Source organism: Pezoporus flaviventris, unplaced genomic scaffold (assembly GCF_033815535.1).
Source record: "Pezoporus flaviventris isolate CSIRO_AGI_PZ_B2104156 unplaced genomic scaffold, CSIRO_AGI_Pfla_v1 ptg000041l, whole genome shotgun sequence".
In the NCBI taxonomy this organism is placed as follows: Eukaryota; Metazoa; Chordata; class Aves; order Psittaciformes; family Psittacidae; genus Pezoporus; species Pezoporus flaviventris.
The window spans coordinates 4389323-4413296 of record NW_026892589.1 but is presented as its reverse complement, the minus strand read 5'-3'; the positions used below and the strand labels follow the sequence as shown (position 1 = coordinate 4413296).

The 23974-nt window shown below is 46.3% G+C and overlaps 4 protein-coding genes and 1 long non-coding RNA gene across 14 annotated transcripts in view; 3 read left to right on the top strand and 2 right to left on the bottom strand.

The window, feature by feature from the left end:
- The window catches only part of LIMK2 (LIM domain kinase 2), an 82362-nt gene extending 78259 nt beyond the window's left edge, over positions 1–4103 (bottom strand). For 2 of the 4 annotated variants that reach the window (XR_009745676.1, XM_061465884.1), the window contains exon 1: positions 782–1836. Coding sequence is in view for 2 of the 4 variants with exons in the window: in XM_061465884.1 (XP_061321868.1) it covers positions 782–1004 (223 nt within the window). In the remaining 2 variants the exon portion in view is untranslated. Of the gene's footprint in view, positions 1–781; positions 1837–2094; positions 2198–3975 lie in introns of those variants that run through there. The other 2 variants (XM_061465887.1, XM_061465885.1) reach the window with 2 other exon arrangements.
- The window catches only part of LOC133275769 (uncharacterized), a 20158-nt gene extending 5551 nt beyond the window's left edge, over positions 1–14607 (top strand). The window contains exons 2-3 of the long non-coding RNA XR_009745678.1: positions 6663–6840; positions 14524–14607. This is a non-coding gene — a long non-coding RNA (uncharacterized LOC133275769). The remainder of the gene's footprint in view (positions 1–6662; positions 6841–14523) is intronic.
- Positions 2743–16920, bottom strand: RNF185 (ring finger protein 185). 5 transcript variants are annotated; one of them, XM_061465892.1, is made up of 8 exons: positions 16761–16920; positions 11654–11902; positions 10105–10123; positions 9370–9482; positions 8817–8871; positions 7359–7394; positions 6692–6809; positions 2743–5262 (listed from the first exon to the last, which is right to left on the bottom strand). In XM_061465892.1, exons 2-8 carry the CDS (start codon positions 11833–11835, stop codon positions 5165–5167), a joined length of 621 nt encoding a protein of 206 aa, XP_061321876.1. In that variant the 5' UTR covers positions 11836–11902; positions 16761–16920; the 3' UTR covers positions 2743–5164. The 5 variants fall into 5 exon arrangements, with proteins under 5 accessions (XP_061321876.1, XP_061321878.1, XP_061321879.1 ...); XM_061465894.1 differs by having other exon boundaries at positions 11654–11844; XM_061465895.1 differs by lacking the exon at positions 16761–16920 and adding an exon at positions 16404–16735 and having other exon boundaries at positions 11654–11844.
- Positions 14772–17083, top strand: LOC133275648 (synapsin-1-like). Its single transcript, XM_061465674.1, has 2 exons — positions 14772–14829; positions 16434–17083. Exons 1-2 carry the CDS (start codon positions 14772–14774, stop codon positions 17081–17083), a joined length of 708 nt encoding a protein of 235 aa, XP_061321658.1.
- CUNH12orf43 (chromosome unknown C12orf43 homolog) lies at positions 17063–23962 on the top strand. Of its 3 annotated transcripts, XM_061465875.1 has the most exons (7): positions 17083–17100; positions 17181–17397; positions 21086–21137; positions 21910–22008; positions 22597–22748; positions 23060–23150; positions 23530–23962. In XM_061465875.1, the coding sequence occupies exons 2-7, from the start codon at positions 17373–17375 to the stop codon at positions 23885–23887; spliced, it is 777 nt and encodes a 258-aa protein (XP_061321859.1). In that variant the 5' UTR covers positions 17083–17100; positions 17181–17372; the 3' UTR covers positions 23888–23962. The 3 variants fall into 3 exon arrangements, with proteins under 3 accessions (XP_061321860.1, XP_061321859.1, XP_061321861.1); XM_061465876.1 differs by having other exon boundaries at positions 17063–17397; positions 22675–22748; XM_061465877.1 differs by lacking the exons at positions 17083–17100; positions 17181–17397 and adding an exon at positions 20477–20644 and having other exon boundaries at positions 22675–22748.
- Positions 23963–23974: the final 12 nt, after the last annotated feature.

The following is a 23974-nucleotide window of genomic DNA, read 5'->3' as shown; positions in this document are numbered from 1 at the left end:
CAGAATGCTCCCAGACTGAACTTTGACATATCTTTTGTTTCCTCCAGATGTAACATCACCATCTGCTCCTTCACATTCTGCAGGAGCAAGCAACATGACTTCTCACAGAAAACAGCCAAGTTACAGCTACGCTGTATTCAGAGCGGAGAATTCGGGAAGGCAGGTTGGTCTAGATCCACAGCACTAGGGCAGGAAGCCACATTACTATTTCCCCCATGCTACTGACTCAACACATAACATTTGCACTCATTTGTGTAATTAACTGGATTTCCCAGAACTGAAAGAAAGGAAAGGCGAGCTTTATTCATAGAGACAACTTGACTACCAGGAAGGAATTACACACTTGAATGAATAGTTCTGTAGAGACTGTGCAGCCAACACCAGACTAGCAGCACACTCAGGAAGAGAGGTTGATGCCACTGGCCTACTGCACTTTCAGAATATACTTATAATTGTTATAATGCAGTAATAGTTTCTGCCATAAGGCCCCAGAGAGCTATTTAGTTCTTTAGAAGTTATTTAGATGCATGTAAGCTAGGAAAAGCTGTATGAAATCTTGCTCACAAAGAGCATCTGGCACACACATAAATACCATCCAAAATCCAAACAGCTGTACAGGCATGTTAAAGAAAGAGTCAAGGGCCTGGATGAGAGCAGGATGGCACAAGGAACATATCACATAGCTGGGCATTTCTCAAACCCCTTCCTTCCTGCTACCAAAAGGTTGCTGCAGTAAGCCTGCATCAGGAAAGAGTGTATTTGGAGAAGGAAAACCACTAACCGCGGACTTTCATTTCCCAAAGGACGTTAAAACTCAGTAGCTGTTCAGGCAAGCTGATACCAAGGTTAAGTCCCTGGAAGTTACACAAAACAGAAGCCAGCAGCCTTCCATGCACTTTTACCTCACTGTGTAGGTCAGTGACAATGTTTAAAACCAGCCAAGGTGAAGATCTCCTTGTAATGCTTTGCACAAATAGCTGTGTTAGAGAAAACATTGCCCTCATGAGCAGATCAGCTGTACCCAACTAGAGACCTCCCTGCAAGCCTCTGTGGCTGGACAGGAGTCATTCAAACTGGACAGTCAGTGTAAGCAGCTACTGCAGTTCATAGCTCCACACCTGGGAACGTGTCTGTGCCCTCCTGCTATCTGGGACACCGAGAACTGCCCTGAGCTCGGATCTGCACAGTCGAACAAGGGTTAGGAGAAACTTGGAAGAAGCTGTTGCTACCCATGTTCTTCTCTAAAGCAACCTGCTCTTCAGCACACCAAACAGGCTTGGAATAACAGGCAAAGCCACGTGTGCCTGTGCCTCAATGTGCAGGCATCCAACACACTCCTCTTTGGAACAGTGCAAACCCTGGAAGTCAGCCGGACTTAGGGAAAGCCAAGCACCATCTCCTGCAGCTCCATCTCCTCTGGCTCTGTGCCACAAGCACCAGATGCAAATGTGAATACAGGCAGCGGATCCTATTTAAAGGAATTTAAAGGCTAATGACTACACCACAGCTGGCTACAAGCAACGGCTCTAACTCCACAAGGATCATTCAGAGCTTCACCCATTGGCTTCTGAACTCCAGGTAGCAGTCGCCCTACTTCCAGCTGCAGTGCAGCATCAGTTCGGCTGTGCCCGGAGAGACCGATTAGGTCCCAAACGGAAATGAACAGCTCTGTATCCACGGAATCGCTGGAGTATCCAGGAGAAGTGACGGAAATGAAAAAAGCAGAGCAGGAAACAGCGCGAGGGAAAGGCGAACGGACACGATCAATGTAACAGGTCTGCAGGTCCCCCAGGGCAGGAGGAATGTCGCAGGGCGGCCAGCGGGGAGCTGCAGCGCATCCCCCGGCGGCACCAGCAGCCCCGGCAGGCACCGGCCCGAGAGAGGCACCGAGAGCCGGCGGGGAACGCGGGACAACAACGGGGACAGGGCCAGCACGACCGCCCCACCCCAGCAGGCTCCCGCGCTAACGGGCCGGTGCCGGGCAGCCGCTCGCCGCCACCGCCGCACATGAGCACCGGGCGGGACCCCCCGAGCCCGGCACCTGCCGCCCCGCACATGGCCGGGAGAGGCCGCGCTCCCGCCGCTCCGCCTCACCTGGCTCCTCCATCCCGCGCCGGCCCCGCCGCGCCCCGGGGCTAGACCGCGCCTGACGTCAGCCTCTACGGAGCGCGCCGCAGGTCACGTCACTGCGCACCTGCACCGGCAGCGCGCTCCCACGCGCGGCCCCCACCTCTCTTCCCCTCTCTGCTACCTCCGCGCCGTACCCCGCCCCGAAGGCAGCTATCGCCCCGCCCCTTTCCTCGCCGCAGGCCAATCGGCACTCCGCCCCCCTCACGACCACAGGCCAATCCCCACGCTACTCCGGCGGTGACCGTCCCACCCCATCCGCGGCGAGGACCAATGACAGCGCGGCCGCACACCCCGGCCCCTCCCACCACGTGCCGTGGCGGGCTGTGGACAGGCGGGCGCGGCAGCTCCCGTGGCTGGGCCGCCCTGCGGGGCCTACACCCTCCCCGAGCCCGGCGCGGCCTCACCGGCCACCGCCCGCGGGCCCCTCCATACTGCTGCCGCCGGCGGAACAGCCCCGTTGAGGGAGAAGTGAGGCCCCAGCCCTTCCGCTTCCTGAGGCAAGGACCAGCAACGGGCTCTGCGACTTCCCCCCCCCGTCCGCGAGGTAGGGATGAGGGCAGCGCCTCACCTCAGTCCGTCCGCAAAGCACAAAGGAACGGCGGCGCAGTACGGTCAATGTAAAACCATTTTTTAATTCTAAATCACTTTCACAACAGTGAAAATTAGTGAACAGTAATGGTAATGCACTAAACGAGCCATTACGGGCTGTGTGCAGTCTGAGTACGAGGAGGGAAGTGGTACAATACAAAAAGCACGCCAGGGAAAAGGTAGGAACAAAAGCGTTAACACTTTCAGACTATTTCATTATTGGATTGCCAGAAAATAAGGACTCAGTCATATTTCTGTAGCCACCTCTGTCGAAATCCATTGTGTCTCTCACCAATAGATGGAAAAAAAAAACCCAAACCATTAAAATTCTGTATTATTAAACATAAGGTTAGTTAAATCAGTTTCAGTACCGCTTGAACCTGTTACAGTCGCTTTTCTGTCCACTTTCTCGGAGAAAGGCTTTAAGTGGCTGCTCCTCCCCGGCCAACCTCTGCCGTTAGCATCGTTCCTCAATGGGAAAGGAAAACCATCCTTTACTGCACCTGAACTTCCCCTGTTCATCAGCAGGGGGTGCTGCCTGCTCAGGAAAGGCGGTCAAAGCCGCGGCTCCGTACTACCGCCAGCCAGAAACAACCCAGCCTTTCTCCTCGAAAGGGTGCCCGTTACCAAGTGCCGCACTTGAGAAGAACCCTATGCACAAGCAGCGAACCTTCTCAAAAGTGCCGCACCACCGAAGCTGAGGCGCTGCTTCAACACTTACAGCTGAGCAGTGTATGCTGCCCGACTATCGGTCAGGTATGAATTCGACAAGACGTGGCAAAACACCGCGGAGGCTTTGCAACATTCCACTTGCCAGATGGAATTCCGGAGGTAGGCAAGTTAAACTGCAGACATCCTGTGTCTCAATACTAAAAGTGAACAGTTTATAATGACATAAATAAGCTTCTACAACAATTAAGGGGTCCTGCCGAGGAACCTCATCCATCCACTAGAAAAACCCTAGCAATTAAAACAGAGTTTCTATGAGTTGACTTGTTCTGTCAGTTGGCTGTCTATTGCCAGGAATGTCACAATATTCATCCTGCAGGAAATAATTATGACTATGAGGAATCTGAATCAAAACAACCTAAAAAGAAGAGAAAAAAATTGACATTTTTCAGAGGAATAGGAAAGCTGTTCATCTTGCCAGGGAATCTCTCCTACCTGCTGTTCTGAAAGAATCTACACATATACATCAGGAGTAGTCCCTAAAGCTGTGTCCCCAACAAGATTCCAAAACAGCTACCAAGTGCTCACCTTCTGAAGTATTTTCCCCTCAGCACATAAATAGTTGTGGTCTCCTCCAGCACTTCAGGTTAGTTTCTTTGGTAGGTACTGCAGAGACTCGTGCGGTACAGCCATTCTGCTGTGGCATGGAGCAGCTGTACACACCTGTAGAGAAAAGCTCTTCCAAATGTTCTCTACTGCAGCATGTGCTAGCAAAGGCAGGATCTCATTCTTCCTCTTGTCTGATTTTACAGTATGACAAGTTTAACCTCAAAACTCACATAAAGATGCCTTTTGTTCCTCTCCCCAAACACGCTGATCTCAGATCTGTAATAGGATTTTATTTGGAGTACACAACCTTGAGCAGAAAGTCTCAAAGACTTGGGAGGAATAAATGTAGCTACAGTGACAGGGTTGTGAGGGGATCATCCAGCAGTGCAGCCACAGGCTGCTGCGCAGAACCAAGGAAGACAACACTGTTTCGTCAGTGAGGAACTGGGCTGGGTGAGGCAGTTCCTTGGACTGTTCTGCAACCCCACCCAGCTCCACGATGAGAGAATCTTCCAGTGTCTGGCTCCAGCAAATTCAGGCTTTAAGAAATTGCAGCATAAATTTGTATCCCTTCTAACAGCCATCAGAACCTCTTCAGGAGGGGTTTCCCATCACACTGGGAAATAACAGCAAGCAAAGAAACCAGGTTCCAGGCCTGGTTCTATTTGCATCACGTGCTGTGCCCAAAGAGTCTTAGCAGTGCTGCAGATGATTTCCTGAAGAAGGCTGGATGTTGATGTGAAGACATTAAATAACATCCACAGCTCAGGCAGATCCAAGCATGAGATACTGGTCACACTGCAGAGGTTTCCTTACCTGCCCAGTCTACCTCTGAGGCAACTGTCTTTCACATAAACCTGGTGTCACTGATTGGCACAGGATTTCAAAGCAGCACTCCTTTTAGGAGTGGAGCTCAAAGCTAGGCCCGCGGTTTGTGGCAGTTACCTGTTGTACACAACAGCTGAGCTGAAATATGCTTTTTAATGTTTAATTTCCAACTCTGGTGCAAAATGCGGGATTCCTCATTGTCCTGTAGTACCACCAATTCCTGAAGCCCACAGTTAGCTATGGAACCAGACACCAAGAGATTTAAAATGGGATGGGGATGCAGTTTGTAACTGTTTCAGGTGCCTTGTTGGCCATGAATATATAGAATAATGAAAAAAAATTACGCAATCAACAGCCAGAACATTATCACCAGAGCCACAAACAGGAAGAGGCGGGATAGGAACTGCTCATCCACATATTGAGGAGTCCCTGGAACAGCTGGAAAACAGAAAGGAAAACAGAACAGTTCAGCTCCTTCCTCTTCTTTGTGTATATTCTGAACATAGTATATATTCTGAACATAAACTGAAAGATATGCAATGAATCTACTTGGTGAGAAACTGTGCTATTTCAGACTGGCAAGCCATACTGGAAGATCAGAGGGAAGATAAACATCAGCTCCCTGAAGCAGACTTGTGGTAAACCTGCTTGTGACTAATAGCAGCAGGCAGCTCCCAGTGCTCCAGTACATGCAGCTCTGCTCAGAGTACTTCTGGGGACAGTGCTGAGTGAAATTCACTGCTCAGTTCACTGCTCACAGCTAGCCAAGTTCACTGTTTCCAGCCTGAGGAGCTTTACCACCTCTACTTGAGTGCTCCTCCCCATCAAGGTGAAACATCTCTGAGTAAGAGAATGGTAAAACGGTCAAAGCTGCATGTGGTGCCTTGACAAAGAGAACTAATGTAAAGCACACAAGCTCTAAAGCTCAAGCTGTGCATTTCGAGAACTGCTGCACTGAATTCACATCTGAAAAGCAGATAAAGGAGGTGGTTAAATGATGGCTGGTACAACAGGATATATTTACATACTCCTTAGCTCAGTCACACCCCCACACACATTTTCAGTGGACACTCAAGTATAGTTAATAGGTAAGTTAATTTGACCCTAGGACAGCACAGGTCCTTGGCAACACAGGTGTGACACAAAGAATGTTCTCATAGTTCTGATGCCATATGACATGGTGAAGAAAATTTGCTAGAGGAAGAAAATCCTGTACAGAAAAGTAGGTTCTTGTTCAAAACAGGCAGACTTGGTTTGTCTACACTGTAGATGGGGAGGAGGTTTTCTGGGGATTGCTTCATTTTTAGAGAGCAAGGCCACTACTTGGAGTAAGCCAACTGTTTTTTCTTAATTAAAATCAGTGAAATCATTTCACCAGAAAAGTCACTTCTTGTGGAATACAGGTGACTCTCAGATAAATTTCTGGAAAAGAAACAATCCCTGCTGTCATTATTTTGTGGTACAAAGGGGTTGAAACCAGTTTAAATTTTTCCTTCTCATCTTTCAGGAAATGGTCCTTTCCTGCTGTTTTCAAAATACAGGTCTCCTTCATTCACCCCTGCTGACTCCTTTTTAGTACTATTATTAGAAACCCTAGTCCAATTTGTCTCATTTTTCAGAGGGAGTACCAGAGGAGGCATTTGAATTAAAGGGGAGAATTACCCAGTGCCACTCTCCCTCTCCAGTTCTACTGTCCTCCCAGGAAGGCCTTCAGCAAACCATTTTGTGTTTCTATTTACAGCACCGATTTACTCTACTATTCAAAAAGTTTTGTCATTTAGAAAGCTATTTGTTTAAAAGTTACAAAGGAGTTTGTAACAAACATCTGTTTGTGACAGGCCTCTGGGAGAAGATGGCTGCGTGGTACCTGGAGGAGGTCGCCCATCGTTTATGTTGAATGCTGTTGCAAATATACCAAAGGGAAACGCCCCAATTCCGAATGACATTTGGAAGCCACCATCGCCAAAGCCAAAGCCCTGGAATCCCTGCAGAGACAAAGCAACAGAGAGAAAAAAGGTACCAATCATTTAAAGCCTATTTCAGAGTGTTTTGTAGAAGTGCAGACATTCTCTCCCTGGCTTTCCTGCAGCTGAGGCAGTATCATTCTGTCTGGCAACTAGTCTGCCACACTACTGTTAGATACCTCCTTAGTTCTCCTCAGCTTAAAGTGTTTCACACAGTATCAAACTTGCCAGAGCAACCCAAAAGTTTGAGAAAACCAGGGACTACAGTTCTTTCCTGAAGGCCACAAATTAACAAAAGTGTTTCTCTAATGTTTCTCAACTTAAAATAGCAGATATCTGACACTGTATCAAAATCAACATTAACAATTCTATCTAGAATGTCTTAACAATATATTAATCTGTATTAATAGGTATGAGCCCTATAGCTGCAAGAAAGGCATTGTAAAAAAATAAGCTGCATTGATTCTCACAATACACGTGTATAATTCAAGCATTCAGTGAGGTGATAAATTGCCAGTGGGATGCAAAGAGCATTATAGAGAGGAACAGTAACCATAAAAAAAAAATTACCGGGGGCACTCTAATTAAGGTGGCAGATAAAGTCATCTGGGGCAGGAATGCCAGCCATAAGGAAAGGAGGAAAAAAGGAAGAGTTACAATGCAACAACATTGACCCCTATGGGATCCAGACTAAGATACCCCATCAAGTCAAAAGGTAAGTCTTCTGAATCAAGATGAATCCTACCATATACAAGCAGTGTACTATTTGAGAGCAAACTATAACAGTCTAAGCAGTCACATCATGTTCAAAAACTGTGGAGAGCTCAGAGTTGCCACGTTCTGTAATCCACAGTGTGTAAAGCACACTGTCGTCTCCTCACAGAATTAAAACAGTGATAGCAATTCTGAAAAACCCTCTGGTCTATCACCTCCAAACAGTAGGAGGACAAATGTGATTTCACTCATACAGAATCACAGAATCAACTAGGTTGGAAGAGACCTTTGAGATCATAATAAAAGCCAGACATTTCTGGGTTGATCTTTGACTTGAGTTAGTCTTTTGACTATGACTCTCCTCAAGCATTTTGCCATTAACTCTCAGGGACAGCAAAGCACTCTGCATGGCAGGTGCTTTGCCTTCAGGAAACAGGAGGGCAGCATCACTGTCTTCATGCCAGATTACTTTGACTTATGGTAGCAGCAGCTAAAAGGTTCAAACAAGGTATAGCAGGTGATTTAATAAGAAGGCAACTCCCCAGCGAGAAAGAACAACTGAGCTCCCAATGCATTCAGTACAGAAATGCTCCTTAATCATTCCCAGCAGTTGTTTGCTTGAAGCATGAGGTATACAAATGTTCCCCAAGGATCCCAGGCTGAGTTACACAGAAATATGCAATTGTTTCATCAGGTCATGCTCACTGCCATTGTGCTAAAGAACACCGTGGTCTGTCCTGCTGGCTACTCCAATGTCTGTTCAACCTATGCCAGCTGCTGTTCACATTCACTCTATGTAATCTCCTCAACAAAACCACAGAGCCCTCTTTGTATTAACATGTATCCAACAGATAGCTGAATTCTTATGCTTGTAATGCCATGGTACAATAACATCCCATAGAAATGCTAGAAGCAGGTGTCAGTGCCAAAAGCCTGTGTTCACACATAGATTACACATTTCCAAGGCAGGTATAGTCTGATGGAAATTCATTTCCACACAGAATTTTCAAAGCAAAGTGTTCCTTGTATTTGTGTATGGAGAGCAATCAGGGATGAAGAGCATTTCCAGTGATGCCACACAGGTCTGTTCTTCTGAAGCACAATTCAAGTTAGCCCATTCTTTGGGATGCTAGAGTACTATGGGAATGGAGCTCTCTGCCACACTGCAGCTAGCAATTATTTGTGAACAAGCTAGGGATGAGCAAGAGCTGTGAGCCTTAGGATCCTCACACAGGATGACTAAATCCTCCAAGATGAATAAATCCCACCACCAATAAAACCAACTTATCTGCTCGAGCTTGTTTTTTCACGTACCCCTCTGTTCTCTGGTTCCGGTCTCTGTCCTTGGGGTCGTGGCGGAGTTTTCTCTCTGCAGGAAGTTGTGAAATTAGCTCAAGTGCTAATATGTGCCAAGAGTATCTGCACTAGCCTGGCTAATAAACCAGAACAAACATAGGGCCATGCTGCAGCAGAGCTGGAGGCAGTGTGTGAGTGAATAGATCCCCCAGCTTATGAATCACATCACTGAATCAAGATACTGCATTTTGAATAACAAAGTCCCATTGCAAAGGCTAGAAACTGAGGAAATGAACATTTTAGGTAAGTTTGTCCAGTCAGATAACATTCATTGCAACCTGACACTTGTAACTTACAATTAATACCCAATTAGAACAAGTTGCCAGCTGAACAAGAAATAAGGTGTGCAAACCCAGGCCAGAAATATCAGGCAGAAATGGCAGTTCTATCTGTCTTTTAACAAAGTATTTCACATTGTGAATCCATTATTTTGACAATCTCATCTTAAGACCTTAAACTAAAGTTTCATCTTTAGTTTTCACACAAAAATAGTTGTACTTAGGTTTCTTACCTGGGGTCCTGCTGCCCAGTGCTACCCCTTCCATACAGAGGAATAACTTTATCTCGACTGATTCCTGCTTTGCATACAGGACACACTTGTCTGTTTGGCCTGGTCTCTAGCCACTAAAAGAAAGTAAATTATAAGAAACCCAGTAAAGGACCATGTAAATAACAACATGCAAACCTCATCTGCAGCCAGGCAGAGACACTTCAGCAATTTCTCAGAAAGCCATGGAGCAAAACATTTTACTAAGTGCCAAGTACTCTCCAGATTGGAGCTGGCATTTTGGCTGTCGTTCTGGTACGAACCGCTTGCTGATGTGTACACATTCAGAACTGCACTGAAGTAAAATATGAAGAAATAAACAGAACCAACAATCCTGCATAGGCCAAGTGTAGATACCCTCCTTTCATCTATCTTTTCTGTAATGATGCCAGAATGTAAAACACTACATATTCCAAGAGAAGCACATTCAGCACTTAAGCCTGCAAAGTAAATCCCTGTGAACTGCCTACAGTAATTCTCCTGCAAAATTGGGAATACCCAGTATTTAAGAAACTCAAAAGTGGGATGCAATGCTGAAAAGAGCAGATTGCAAGGTGTTGTGTATGAAACTGCATTAGCAGGTTGTGATTGCCCTGGAGAGATAGAGCATTTGAAAAGAGGGGCATACTCCAGAGAACCGCGGGCTTTATTCAGTAACAGGAGCTGATGAAAGACAAAGTAAAAGGAAACCTGTCTTACCTGGTGTAAACAAGGCCAACTGTGAGCGTTCCCAGGACAATTTGTTCACAGAGCAGAAAGAGAGGGGAAAACAGAATTAGTTACTGACAAGTGGATCTGACAGACGTATAGTGTACCACAGATAGCACAGCTTGGAGACAACAAAATCCTGGAATCCAGCTGGGCTAGTTCCATAACCTCCCATTAAAATAATTGAAAGCACAGCCCAAGATGGATCTCCACTGGTCTTTTCAGGTTATGCAATCTAACTAAGTTGCTAATGTGATTTTCTATATATCTCCTTTGATTCCTGGGCCCTCTTCCATACCAAAGGCCCATACAGAGGCTTAATTTATCTTGGTGTTTACTGTACAATTTTCTCTTCTAATACCATGAAAAGACATCCCTGAGCTAAGATGCAAATGAGGAAGGAATCAGTAAAGATCCTTCAGGATCTTAAAGTAAATAAGAGAGATTTAGGTAAAACATCAGCCGTGTTCACTAAATCATGGAATACCTCCAGGTGGATGGTACTCCAGGTGGCCTCCAGTCCAACCCAATGCTCAGAGCAGGGTCAAGTATTGAGATCAGACCCAGTGGCTCAGGGCAGAGAAATCCCCTTTACACAGAACTACTCTTAAGATTAAATTAATATGGCAACAAGCAGTCTTGACAACACTATTCAGACAGACACTTGCTGATTTTTAAAGTTCCATTCTTTCACATCCTTTTGTACAATAATTTATCTTAACATACCATCATCAAGTGATTTTCCATCTCCTACAGTAAGAACCTTATTTATCAGATATTACATACATTTATACAGAAATGCTCTTTTAGGCCTCTTGTATAAAAAAGAGCACAATTTAGCCTACTCTGTAAAACAACCCCCCCCAAAACCCCATTTGGCCATGTCAATCCTTAATGCCTTCTTAACATTCAAGAAAGAGTATGTTCTAGCCCAAGTTACCCACGTAAGAAATGCTGCACACTTCTTGTGTTTGTGTGATACATTCCAACGTCAGACCAAAGAACTGAATAGGCAGTGTTACAACCGCAAGACCACAGGAAAAGAGAAACCCACAGGTAAAAAGCTTTTTATCTTTTTTTTTTTATGGTTTCAAAGGGAAAAAGAGCAAGCTTATAGGAAGCATGAGAACTACAATTTGGCCTCTACAACCTAATGTCAGATGCAGGTTTAGGTATGCACAGCTTAGAAAGGAATTTAGGTCTGAACAAGATATCTGTGCTAGACCAGACAGCACAAAATAGCACGCATAACCAAGCAGTGTCAGTGAACACTGTCTTATGTGGGGCTTGTTTGTTTGTTTTACAAAATAACCCAGAAGTACAGGAAGTTGAGGAAGTTTAAGACGCAAGAAACCCACTCCCTGGAACACAAGCAAAGAAAAACAGTTGAGAAGCAAACCCAGGCCCCTCCTAAACCAAACCTATGGTCCTTACTAATTTTATACAAGCCATTTTATTTGATGTCTTAGATTTATAAAAAGCATAGGCTTTTACATGATCAGATAGTGTTCTGGTTTATCTGAGGGGGATGAGTACTTACCAGAAGAGATGTCCACACAAGCTGATAACTGCATCCTTGGCAGTGTCTAAACAGATGTTACACTCAAAAGTGTTGTCCTGATTAGTACTGTCCCCAGCACCATTACTGCTACTGCTGCCACTGGTCCCTCCAGTACTGGAGCTCTTTGTTGATGTAGAAGTCGTGGGTCCTTTGCTGGCCATCTTCAAGAACTACCCAGACACAAGGTCAAGAAAATTCTCCTGCTGGAATCCAAGCAGTAGGAAGGGGCTGAAAAAAAACCCAACAACCAAACAACTTCTTGATTATAACATTGCATTCTCATCCTGTTCCAAACTGGGAGTGATTTATCTAAGAAGCACTTGAAGCCTGTTGTTGATGGGCTTAGTTTAACATAGCCAAGAGAGATGTATTTTGACAAACTAAGCTACTTTAAGCCCTGTAGTATGACCTGGCTGATACGTGACCTCTGTTTTAAAGTTACTGATAAGCAACTGAGATCCACAGACAAAACAAACCCATTGTGTTTTCTCATAAATGAGCTCATATGGTCATAACTCCTCCAAAACTTCAATGCCAGTCATAAAGGAGGATGCAGTCTGAAACAGGATTTAATCATAAAGCCATTCACAATCTGGACAGACTGACTTCAAGCATTTTTAAGTTCAACGTTCATTAATCTGGAATAACAGTGATAATAATGGCAAGCAAAGGTGGCCTAGTACATGATTTGTCTCATCAGCAGTATACAGCTGCTATCACAGCAGTGTGTTGATATGACTATCAAACATTTCTAATCTGGAAGTAATTCAGAAGTAGTAAAAATTTACTTCAGTGTGCTTTAATTTTACTTACATGCTTTGGGTTCTCATTAACGTCATCATCTTTATCAAAGAACAACCTCCACACTCTAATTCCTTGAAATGCAAACTCCACAGTACCTAAACCTCTGAGGCTCAGCCCAAGGCATTTCCACTTCCAGAAACGAATACTTTTACCAGTACAAGATTTTTAATCCAGGAACTAAGAGGTTTCAGTAGTTTCAGAAGTTAATTCACCAAAACAGATTAGAATACTCCACTGTGCATTTCATGAACCTGACATCACGTTGCTGCTGCAGGGATATGAATACTTAGATAAGGTTGTAAGAAAGAAACGGTGATTATCTCAACTTTTAGCAAGCACACAAACAGTTAAGCATTTTAAAAGGGTGACCTGAATTTTTCAGAAGAGAATTTCTTGGCAAACTTACCCCCAAAGCATTAAAGGCTTTCCTTAGTGTCCCCTCTTTGTAGCAGTGCTGAAGCACAGGTGCAGGGCAGCAAAATAAAACCTCAGCAACTCTAGCTATTAGTGTCAACAGCTTTTTTCATACAGTACAATCCCACTGTGTGGTCAAGAAAGAATCATACTCGAGCCTCATTATGGTATTGCAGCGGAGATGCTCAACAACAACAGTGAAATGTATTTTTGCAGAGCTTTTTCACTCAGTTACATCATTTTGCACAGTGTCCCAGAAGGGTGACTTTGTATTCACAGATGCTGTACACACATTGCTCTTAGCATTTCACAGTGTGACTTCCTTTATACCCAGTAGCAGTTCATTGTATAAAATTACACCTCATGTTAGTTCAAGGCAGATGGGAGTGCTGCCAACCCACAAACTATAAGCTAAAGAGACTTGGAATTTTCACACATCCTTACTACCAGAATGAATGAATTTCTGTCCTTAAAACCAATGTGGAAAGAAGGCCTTTTTTCCTAATTAAATTCCATATATTTAACACCAGAAATGTGGAGACTCATCAAAAAAGATAAAATCTGTACCTTCACAAACTTCTACTTATAAATTCCTTGTCTTTTAGTAACTTAAAAAAAATATTAATAAATCATTAAGTTTTGAAGAAAGATGATAGAGAAATCCATAGGAATATAGTAATGTAATGGAATACAGATGGCTGAGACAGAAGAATCATAATAGGCATAATGAACATAGATCATAATGAATCTACTGTCCCGGAAGCAGGCCATTCCTTAGGCTGTACTGGGATCCTCTCCTAATTATTTCTTCATAGGCTGACTGAGCCCAAAGACCTATTAGGATATAAGCAATTTACAATAGCAAAAATGTATCAAACCACAACAATAAAATAACCTTATTCTGAAAAGCCCTCTCAGACATTAGCTCCGTGGAAAACTGTTTAACATAACACGTGCTGCTGGGGGCTGTTCAGCTGCAAATCACGCTGCACATATACAAAGCAGCAAGCATGAAACAGCATCAATGACTAAACTTACACTTGGTAATCATATTTTGTGTCACTTGTGAGCATAGTCTGTGAATCCTGAAGTTCAGCTGCAAATTCAACTTGTTCTGAATGGAGAACAAGCTCAAAATTGTTGAAATGTCACTTGAACTACACTTAAGCTCCGAGACAAAACCTTTTGGAGGAGGCACCCCCTCCTCGCCCCCAACAAGCCACAAACTAAAAAGAAAACCAACAACCAACGCAACAAGCCAAACTAACCCCATTTTCATTCTGATTTAGAGTTCAGAAGGAAGAGTGTGAGTACACCAGGATATATCATAAATTTTGGTGTTAAGTAAACAGAATTTAGAGATGCCAGTTGAGGTTTGTAAACCTTCATCCTTTACATCAGGTCTCCAAATCAACCCCAGACACATCATGATGAGCAGCAAACAAAACAAGAGAAAGGATATAAAAATCAGCCGTGATCTAAACGCAAGGATGCAAAGATCTTCTCTTTTTTTATTTCCTGCTTTTTTGCTCTTTAGAAATTTACAAGAAAACAGTATCTTTGTTATTTAAAACCCATTTATGTTAGCTATTTATTTCCTTCAAATCATGACCTCTATGCTATCCCAACAGGTTGTTCTGACAGTGACTGAATCACTGACATTTACTGCATTCGAGAATCAAGAGTGGCAACAGATGAAGAGTTAAACAACAAAGAACCCATTTTGAAGTGGTCTTCCTAAATAAAAGAAGCCCTGTGGAGCATGAAGAAGACATGGAAGTGAAGATACTTGTTAAGGGAACCAGCACAAATCCCACCAAGTCGCATAAAGAATAATCATGGATGAAAGAGGTGGTGAAACTGGAGCTCTGAGAAGCAGATGGCACACTGGGACCTGAAAGTTTCACAATGGAGAGCACGGGAGGCCCATGAAAGAAGTAAGTGCAGGAAAGTCTATGTGCTGTGTATAGATAACAGGCAGCAAAAGTGAAATTTTACTCAAATACTTTAAAAATTGAATCTATAAATCCAGTGGGAGAAACTGCACACCAGGAAAATGAGCTGAGTGGCTCCTGTAAAAGATCACATTCCTAAACTTGGCAAATGAGAAATGACTGTATTTGCCAAAGTACACTTGACCTGACTAAAAACACAAGAGAAACACTTGAAGACACAATGGGGGAGTTTCCACCACCGTTAAAGCATACAAAAACCCCACTGGAAACAAAGCAGGTGAACAATAGATCAACCCCAGAAAGACAGAAAGGGAATACACAGATGACATTAACTTCTAATTTATGAAGCAATTGTAGGATAGGTGTTCTAATACATAACAATGAAATAAAAAAGAGCATTACTGGATGTAAAATTGCACTAGAAAGACACTTCCATGTTTCTTTCCTAATGAATCTTACTATCTAGGATTACTGAAACAGAAATAATCTAAAACTAATCTGTTTCTGTCTCAAGGGCTGATTTAGGTTCTGAACTTTTGCCATTTTAATCAAAAGGAAAACTCAACGGGTTATGTTTCTTATTGCTACAGTACCAGTGTCATTGTCAGACACAGGACAAATTTTATCAAAGGAATATTAACATCAGAAATTCCATCTAAATCTAAAAACATTACTCAAGAGTTTATATAAATACACCCTCTCATAAGTTTAACAACAATCTCACCCTTAAACTATTACCTGGACTTCAAGTAAAATGAACAGGTAACCTTAGCTGACAGTTGCTGACAGTGCCTAGAAGAAATTACATTTACTCCTTGACAGTCATTTTTTGACATTCTTAACAAATACAGGACTGAAGCCATCCTGTTAATCATTAAATACACATTTATCTCTCACTGCCTTTTCACTCTATTCTGCCCCCCCAAGCATATTACATTTTAACGCTTCAGAAGCAGTTTCTGAGTCCATCTTTCCGCCTCCTATAACCTGTGCCACATCACCTGCCCACTTTTCAGTATTGCCATCAAGTGGTCCCAGTGTACACGTTCCTGTGATCACCGGCACTTGCCAAACCAGCCATTTGCCCTACAGACCAGCGTGCCCTTGCTTGGCCTCATTTCATTACCTGGGATTCTGCAACCTACGTGTGTTACAGTTACTGCTTCCAGGATAAGAGCCCTGCTGAAAGGCCCTTATGGCAGCTCAGAGGATTCAATGCACGGCACCAATGCGAGACATTGTTACAAACTACCAAACCCCCCAAGCGATTGAAGGAATTCTTTGGTTTAGCCATTCGGTACACTATAGACTGCAAGAAAATGCTGCACTAATCTTTAGACAAAGATTTTATCCTCTTACCTCATAAAGTCCAAAGGAAAGAAAAAAAAAACTGATACAACCAGTTGGGTAATACTGCCGGAGCGTTTTCCTGGTTTGGGCGTTATGTAAAACATTAAACACCCCTCCAGTGGGCTAACCCGCCTAGCAGCACAACGCGGAGATACAGCAGTTACGGTATGGTTTAAGAAGGAAAAAAGCACAATAATGGCACGTACCCGAAGCTCTCGCTTTGCGGCCGCACCTAGAGCCCGACGTGTCCCTAATCCAGCCGGGCGCTGCCCCGGGCCGGGGCTCCGGCGCCTGCAGGCCGCTGAACTTGGGATTCCGGGGGGAAACCCCTCGCAGGCGGCGCCGGGCCCTGCTTGCCGCTGCCAGCCCCGGCCGGAGCTCCGGCAGCGAGGCTGCGCACACCGGGCTCGCTCGTCTCGACCGAGCGCAGGCGGCTCCGGCCTTCCAGCGGCCCCGGGGCACGGCACGGCTCGGCCCCGGCCCGCTCCCCTCACACCGCCGCCCGGCTTCGGCTCCCCGCACCCTCCCCGCCAGCCGGACCCGCTCCGCTCGGCTGGGCTCACCGGCGGGTCTCGCTGCTCCCCCGCAGCAGCCCCGAGCCGCGGAGCCGCTCCTCTGCCAGCGGCCGCCGTCACCTGATCACCCGGAAGCCCGGCCCTGGCGGAAGGGACCGGGCTCCCCGCCGCCGCGCCGGGCCGTGGGGCCGCGTTCCGCCTGCCAGGGGCTACCCTGTGGGGCGGTGCCTTGGAAACGGGGCCGCGGCGCCTGGGCCCTGCGCGGGGTGCCCCGGGTGGCAGCGCGGCTCCCGGGCAAGGTCCGGTCAGAGCTGCCGGGCTGCCCGCCCTGGCCCCGAGCCCCCCGACCCGACTCCCCGGGCCCGTTGTGACCTCACCGAGAGAAGTGGTGCGGTGCGAACCGCGATGCGTTCGGGCCAGGCTCGGCCTCCGCCGCCGTAACCCTCGCTTGCTCTGTTTCTGTTGCAGTTTTGTGCTGCTCGTCGTGAGGTGGTGCGGGGGCCGTGCCCGAGCGGCTGCCTCTGAGAGACGCGGGAGCTTCGTATTGCCAACGACAAGGGCTCGACCCAAGGAAGGAGGGAAGGCAGCAGCTTTGAGGGGAATGAATTGTGCAAATGTGTGTGCAGAGCGCTAGGATCTGAACAGAGGAGCATTCCCAGGATGGGAACAGAGAGCTCGATCCAAGGTATTTACACAGCTGTCAGAAACCACAGATGGGGAGAGGGACAAAAGGGAGGGAGAGGAGGGGACTTGGTGTCTGCAGGAGTGGGTCAGAGCTGAGAGAGGTGACCGAGAAGGCACCTCTTGGACACCAAGGCAGAAACCAGCAGAAAATTCCTTGTTGTTTTACACAGTGGAGACTTGGTGTATCCTAAACCAAGGTCTCCCACTAAATGTGAGCCTTACAAGTGAGTAGTTAAGCTAAGCAGTAGAGGGAGGTTAGTGCCTATCAGAAAGAGACCAAGGGCTGAGGCCTGTCTGCTCACAGGTGACCTGAGACTCCAGAGTTCTAGTGTGAAGGTTGAACGTGTGCCAGGAAATGATAACATAAACCCAGCTATTCTGAGCCTTCATACTGCTTTCAGTAGCACATAGGCTTGGCAGAACCCATCTCAAAGTGGTCATCCAGCAGCCCAGCTGAAATTGCTATCCATGTTGATGTATCACACTGGCAAATTTGTAGCTGAGGTGAAGATGAAGATAGTATCTGAGAAGAGAAGGCTGCGTGGAGACCTCGTAGCAGCCTTCCAGTATCTGAAGGGGGCCTATAGGGATGCTGGGGACGGACTCTTCATTAGGACTGTAGTGACAGGACAAGGGGTAACGGGTTAAAACTTAAACAGGGGAAGTTTAGATTGGATATAAGGAGGAAGTTCTTTACTGTAAGGGTGCTGAGGCACTGGAATGGGTTGCCCAGGGAGGTTGTGAGTGCTCCATCCCTGGCGGTGTTCAAGGCCAGGTTGGATGAGGCCTTGGGTGACATGGTCTAGTGGGGAGGTGTCCCTGCCCATGGCAGGGGGTTGGAACTGGATGATCTTAAGGTCCTTTCCAACCTAAACCATTCTGTGATTCTATGATTATGGTATAACATTAGGACACATGGTGTAAAGGTGTCCTACCCACACAGGCAGTGTATTTGCTCTCTGATTTGTCCCAAGGCAGTAAAGCAGCACAGTTTGGCACAGTTTCAGCATGCAAGCAAAAATTTGGCATCTCAGTGTAGTATCCGATTAATCAGAAGTTAACAAGGCCCCAGAGGTACAAGCGGTATCCTCCAGATGCTGATTAAAACCAAGATGAGCTTGTGAAATTTGGACTGGCTTGGACTAGTGACCACGTATGTCTGGAGTCAGAAGAATTTCAGTATATAAAGTAAAAAAAAAAAGTTGATTTTTGGTATTATAACAGAGCAAGAAATGCTCAGAACACTATTGTCTGGGTGTCATAGGATAACCAAAGCAATCTGAAAAGAGACACAGTTACTGCCATGACAACATAGCCAGGGAATATTGGCACTGCCCAGTGACAATTGTAATATTTATTCCTAAAGTGTAGATGGTAGCCTATAACCGCTTAGAGTTAGAAAGACCTGGTGCCCTGGTTGCCAGTTCATTCTCATCATGTGCATGAGGGTAAATCACTTTGATTTATTCCCTTTCTCATCATCTAAGTCATACAATTGTCGAACATAATGTTGATATTTATGGTACACACAACCCCTCTCCTAAAATCCTTAATTACAGAAGCCATACATATATCAGGAATCCAAGTCCTTGATCCTCTTATCACTATTTTTCTCATCAATACTCCTGGATTTACTTGTATCTTGGATACAATGGTATCTTAATTCAGGATTAAATTACATCTGGGAAAACCCTTGGAATTTCTACATGACAGAGTTCCTATCTGGCCTTTTGCCTTTGTTCAGCAAGAGCCATTTCCAAGTGCTTCTGCTCATTTCCCTGCTCTGTTTTCAGTACCACACCAGAAAGGTGGGAGACCATACAGCTATTTCTGGTAGGTGACATGCATTCATCTGCTCCTTTCTGGATCCTATTTCTGGGAGCTGCCATACTTCAGAGCAGGCCCACACTGAACTTTGCCTGATCTGCTCGAGTAGAACAAGCTTTGAAGCATCTGGTGCTTGACATCTGTGAAGGCAAATTGTCAAACTGAAACATGGTCACAGTCTGCTGCAGAAATCCCCGTGCCTCTGACAGCCAGTTAGAAGGAGGTGGCTGGAAGAGTCAAGGCAAGAGGCAAGATCCACCAAGGCAAGCTGGCTAAGAGCGCTGAAGAGAATATCCTCCATGCAGCCTTCAGGTTTTAAACATGTCATGCCTTTTTGGATTGGGTAATGCCAATTTGTTATCCTTGGAACTTGTCATTCCAAATGTACGTATGAAGCAGTTGCAAAAGGCACAGGCAGAGGAGATGCACGTTTTCTTTCCCCTGCCAGAGGTGAGGGAATTTGATGCTTTTTGTCTAATACATTTTACATATTTAATGAATCTTGTGTGTCTGGTATGTTTTCTCACTTGCTACAGCCGATGGGTCCCATCCTGTCTTATGCTTAGAAGATCTGTGTGCTGTCCCCGACATGAGAATGTCAGTTTGAGGGCTGACAGCATTTCTGGAGCAGTGAAATCTCAGAGATGTCACAAAAAGTGCTGAGAATTTTATTACAGTTGCTCGATCTTTCTACATCCCGAGTCTTTAACGCCAAGCTTTCTTTCTCTGCGCACACAAAAGCGCTGTCATTGGTGTGTATTTCACCGTCTGTGTGTGAGCTGTTACAGCTGAGAAACACGGAGCTGTTCTCCCGTGCGCCACACGTGGAAGCCGGCTGCTCAGCACCGGATGGATCTGTCAACGAGCCGCGGCTGCTTGCGGCGCTTCCACATCGCCAGCTCCGCTCCTCCCAGTAGCACAAGCCCAGCCATCCCGGGTCTCCTCGCCGTGCTGGGGTTTCTCAGCCCCGCCGGCCCCAGACACTGAGCGTTCGTACTGCTTTGTCACGGAATCCCACGCTCCTGCGGGCGACCCGCAGCTGCTGGCGCTGCCTTCCGTTCCCAGGTTCCTGGGGTTTGGGAAGGCCTGGCCTGCAGCGCACAGAGCTGTCCTGTGAGCGCAGCCTTCCCGCCGCCTGCTTTACAAGCAAGTGCAGAACCCGCACCACCCGGGGCCGCAGACATCTTGTCGGAGCCTGCCCCGATGGACTACAGCCCCCAGCGTGCCCCGCGCCCAGACTACGGCACCCAGCGTGCCCCGCGCCCGTCGCGCCTTCAAGATGGCGGCGCCCAGGGGTGGCTCGGGTCTGGATACGGATTCGGACTCGGACAGCAGCGGCGAGGCGGCGGCGCGGTTCCGGGAGGCTGCCTGGGACTGCGCTGCGCAGGCGGCGGCGTCGGTGCGGGCGGAGCCTCGCGGTGGTGAGGGCTGTCGGCCAGCGGAGCTCTGCTGTCCCGCCGGCGTGTCCTGCCCCTCCTTTCCTTCCCCGCCTGTCAGGGCCGGGCACCTTCGCAGCTCCTCCTGCCCCGGGGTTGTCCCGGGGGAGCAGTGGTCAAGCGGGGCACCTCTGCTACGGTGCCGAAACCGCCAGCGCACAAGGGAGCCGAGAGGGGCCCTCAAAAGGGGGCCCTGCCCGGCCCGGCGATGCGCGGCCTCCTGCCGGGGCAGAGCCCCAGCCCCTTCCCTGGAAGGTGTCTGCTACAGCGCGGCCGGTGGGAAGTTTCCCTTTCCATCGTAACTGATTTACCACAGTGTTTTACCACCGTGATTCCTGTGCTATAAAGTCACATGTGCCAGAAAAGGATTTGAAGAGGTCTTGGCCCCTGGTCTTTTAAACTTGCCTTTACTTCTTCCTTTGCCAGGTGGCTTTAAAAGGGATCGGTTACAGCAGCAGCCTGCTCAGCCTAGCCTAAGGTATTTTTACTCCTGCTTTCAGGCTTATGTTTCACTGCAGAAAAGGTTAACTTGTGTTGTATTTGTGCTTCTTACAGCTAACACCTTGGGATACTTAGTGCTGTTTTGGGAATTGGTCCAACCAGAATCTGAAATTATGCTTGAACCTAATAGTTGTTAATAGCAAGGGAATATAGATCTGCTGTCAGTTAACAGCATTAGTTCCAGCTGTCTGAAATCTCCCAACTCCGCAAGCATCCCATGGAGGAATTAGAACAGTTACAGATACAAAAAAGGCTTTTCTTTGTGAAACATTGCACTTGCAAAGGCAAATACTCATCGGTGGGAAAGCAGCCGCTGAACCAGGAGCCTTGGAGCGGAGGTGGTGCTGTCCTGTCTAAGTCTGCAGCACTTCTGTAAGCTCAATTTCAAAGTCTGTCGCCCAGGCAGCTAAACAAAACCCAGGAGACAGTTCATAGTCGTATGAATTACGGCAACATACCCAGGAACTACATGCAAGAGAAGGGATATCCTGATATGATTTGGTTTTGTTGGCTCTTTCAATGAGAAAAGTCATCTAACTGTGATAGAGATGGGTAAATAATGTTTAGCTCTCTTGGAAACTGAACTGTTACTACTGAGGTACTTCCCATCTTTCTTAGCAGTCTCCTCTATTACATATGAATTAACTACTAGAGCGCAGGAAATTTTCCATCCCTTATCTCCTGTTTGGGTGAGAGCACCAGATGTTCTTTGCCTTGAAAGAGATAATCATTATTCTTACCTTAAACAGGCATGAGTTGAACGGTCATGAAGAGGATGGAAACGAGCTACAGACAACACCAGAGTTCAGAGCACATGTAGCAAAGAAACTGGGAGCGATGCTAGACAGGTATTAGCATGTGACACTGAGCGACCATGATCTGTGGGCCAACTACGCTGATGGTTTTGTGTGCTAAACCCAGGAAATTAAAGATCTGAGTGCAGCCTGGATATTGAGGAGAAACTCTCTTACTGTCTTCTTAATGCTTGTATTTAATGCAGATTTCCAATATTCTGTACACTAACCTGGCCCATATGCTGTGCCCCCCTGGTAGAAGACTCCCACTGCCTGTCTCTGCCTCTGCAGTGAGTGTGTTGTAGAGAGGAAAAGGAAGAATTTAGGTGCTTTAGCGTTTGCATCATGTAAAGGCTGGTGTGAGAATCTCCAATTTATTCTTATGACCTAAACCAGTTCCTCAGTGAGGGTTTGCTGGCACTATGCTTCAGACTGGGCTGCCACTGTCTTTACTGTGTCAGCGTGGGCCTGGAGAACTAGAATTCCTGGTGTTTAATGTTGGCTTTAGAAACACTGCTCTTAAGTCATTCCTGTGGCATGTGTCGCTCAGGAGAGAAGGAATGATCTGCCCTGAAAGCAGGGAGGTGGGTCAGCTTCACTTCCTAATTAAAAAGTAAGATGCTGTGTAACATCTCCCTGTAGGCCTGTTTCCTGGAAATACCCAGCTTTAGCTCAGTTTGCACAAACCTGTCCAAGGCCTGACTGGGGTTTTCTGTTTAGTTTCATCACTGTCCTGAAGGACTCATCAGGATCCTCACAAACTTCTGGGCAGCAGTCTGACTCTGCAGATGATGGTGAGTTTAGTCACAGCCATTGTGGCTGTTTTGTGACCTTGTTAGTTAAGTAAGTGAGACAGATCCTGTCCATTGGTGGTTGTACACACATCTGCCTAATAAGCATTTGCAGTAGAAGAATTCCTGTTGATGTTTGTGTTACTTTGAAGCTCTGATCTCTGTGCCCTGCGTCCTCCCAGATAGTCCCAAGTAGTTGCTGTCAAATGCTATAGCATTACAATAGCAGCAGTGAGGCTTCCCAGGGAGATTGCTGATGATTGCTTTCACTTCTGTTTTATGTCATGGCTGAAATTCCCCTTTACATATTCTAGGATTTCGCCTCTTCTCCTCATCTGTCCCAGGAGACTGTGGGAAATCAGAGCCTTGCCCTGCAGCAAGGAGGAGGCAGCCATCTAGCTCCAGGTGAGGTGGTGTCAGCTCCTTTGCTCTTTAAGTACAATTGCAGCCCACATTTCAGAGGCAGCTGGGACTCTCATAAGGGAATAGGAAGCTGAAAAGCTTGAGAAGTGTCTCTTTGGCTCCTCCATTTGACTAGGGCAGATTCTTTTTGTTTGTTTTTTTTAGTGCTGGGGAATTAGAAGTGTTTATGGGGTATGTCCTTTCCCCTCCTAATATGTGTAAAGAACATGTCAGCCTTCAAACTGGTTCAATGATAACTGTAGCTGTCGGAGTCCCAGAGGCACTGTGTGTTTATCAGGTGTTCTCAGATTATTCTGTCTGTTTTGGTTGAATTCAAGGCAAAAGTTTAATGTAACTTCCTTTCATTTTGCTGCCTTTCCAGTGAGATGGACAGTGACCAAGAGTGGCAAAGGTACCAAGAGGCTGCTGTGTCAGCCACAGACATTATGAAGCAAAGTGCTTTTCCTGCACTGTGCCAGGATTCCAGCCAGGATCAGAGTCGGGGTTATGTAGAGCACAGCCAGAAAAAAAAGAAGAAGAAGAAGAAAAAAAAGAAAATTAGGGGAGAGAACAATATTCAGGAGACAATAACAGACCCAGCAGAGTGTGATGAGATCTGCAAAGATTTGCCACAGTTGGTGTCTGCAAATGGACAGCATGAGAGACAGGACTGCAGTCACCCAGAGAACTCAGTGTTGCCAGGAGCTGTGAAGAAGAAAAAGAAGAGAAAGAAAGAGTGAGGCTTTCGCTCTGGAAGCGGCAGGTGAATGTGATGGATGAAGGATGCTGGGAAAAAGCCCTTACAACAAGAGTTGGCAAAGGTTCTG

Bases quoted from the DNA above. Each gene is read 5' to 3' on its own strand.
- RNF185 (XM_061465892.1), bottom strand. From the start codon at position 11,835: ATGGCCAGCAAAGGACCCACGACTTCTACATCAACAAAGAGCTCCAGT. The intron at 8,872-9,369 runs GTAAGAAACCTA...AACTTCCTGCAG, and splicing joins ACTGGGCAGCAGGACCCCAG to AGAGAAAACTCCGCCACGAC. The intron at 6,810-7,358 runs GTAATTTTTTTT...TTGTCTCTGCAG, and splicing joins CCTTAATTAGAGTGCCCCCG to GGATTCCAGGGCTTTGGCTT.
- LOC133275648 (XM_061465674.1), top strand. From the start codon at position 14,772: ATGGCACACTGGGACCTGAAAGTTTCACAATGGAGAGCACGGGAGGCC. The intron at 14,830-16,433 runs GTAAGTGCAGGA...GGCCGCACCTAG, and splicing joins ACGGGAGGCCCATGAAAGAA to AGCCCGACGTGTCCCTAATC.
- CUNH12orf43 (XM_061465877.1), top strand. From the start codon at position 20,503: ATGGCGGCGCCCAGGGGTGGCTCGGGTCTGGATACGGATTCGGACTCG. The intron at 21,138-21,909 runs GTATTTTTACTC...TACCTTAAACAG, and splicing joins CCTGCTCAGCCTAGCCTAAG to GCATGAGTTGAACGGTCATG. The intron at 23,151-23,529 runs GTGAGGTGGTGT...CTGCCTTTCCAG, and splicing joins AGGCAGCCATCTAGCTCCAG to TGAGATGGACAGTGACCAAG.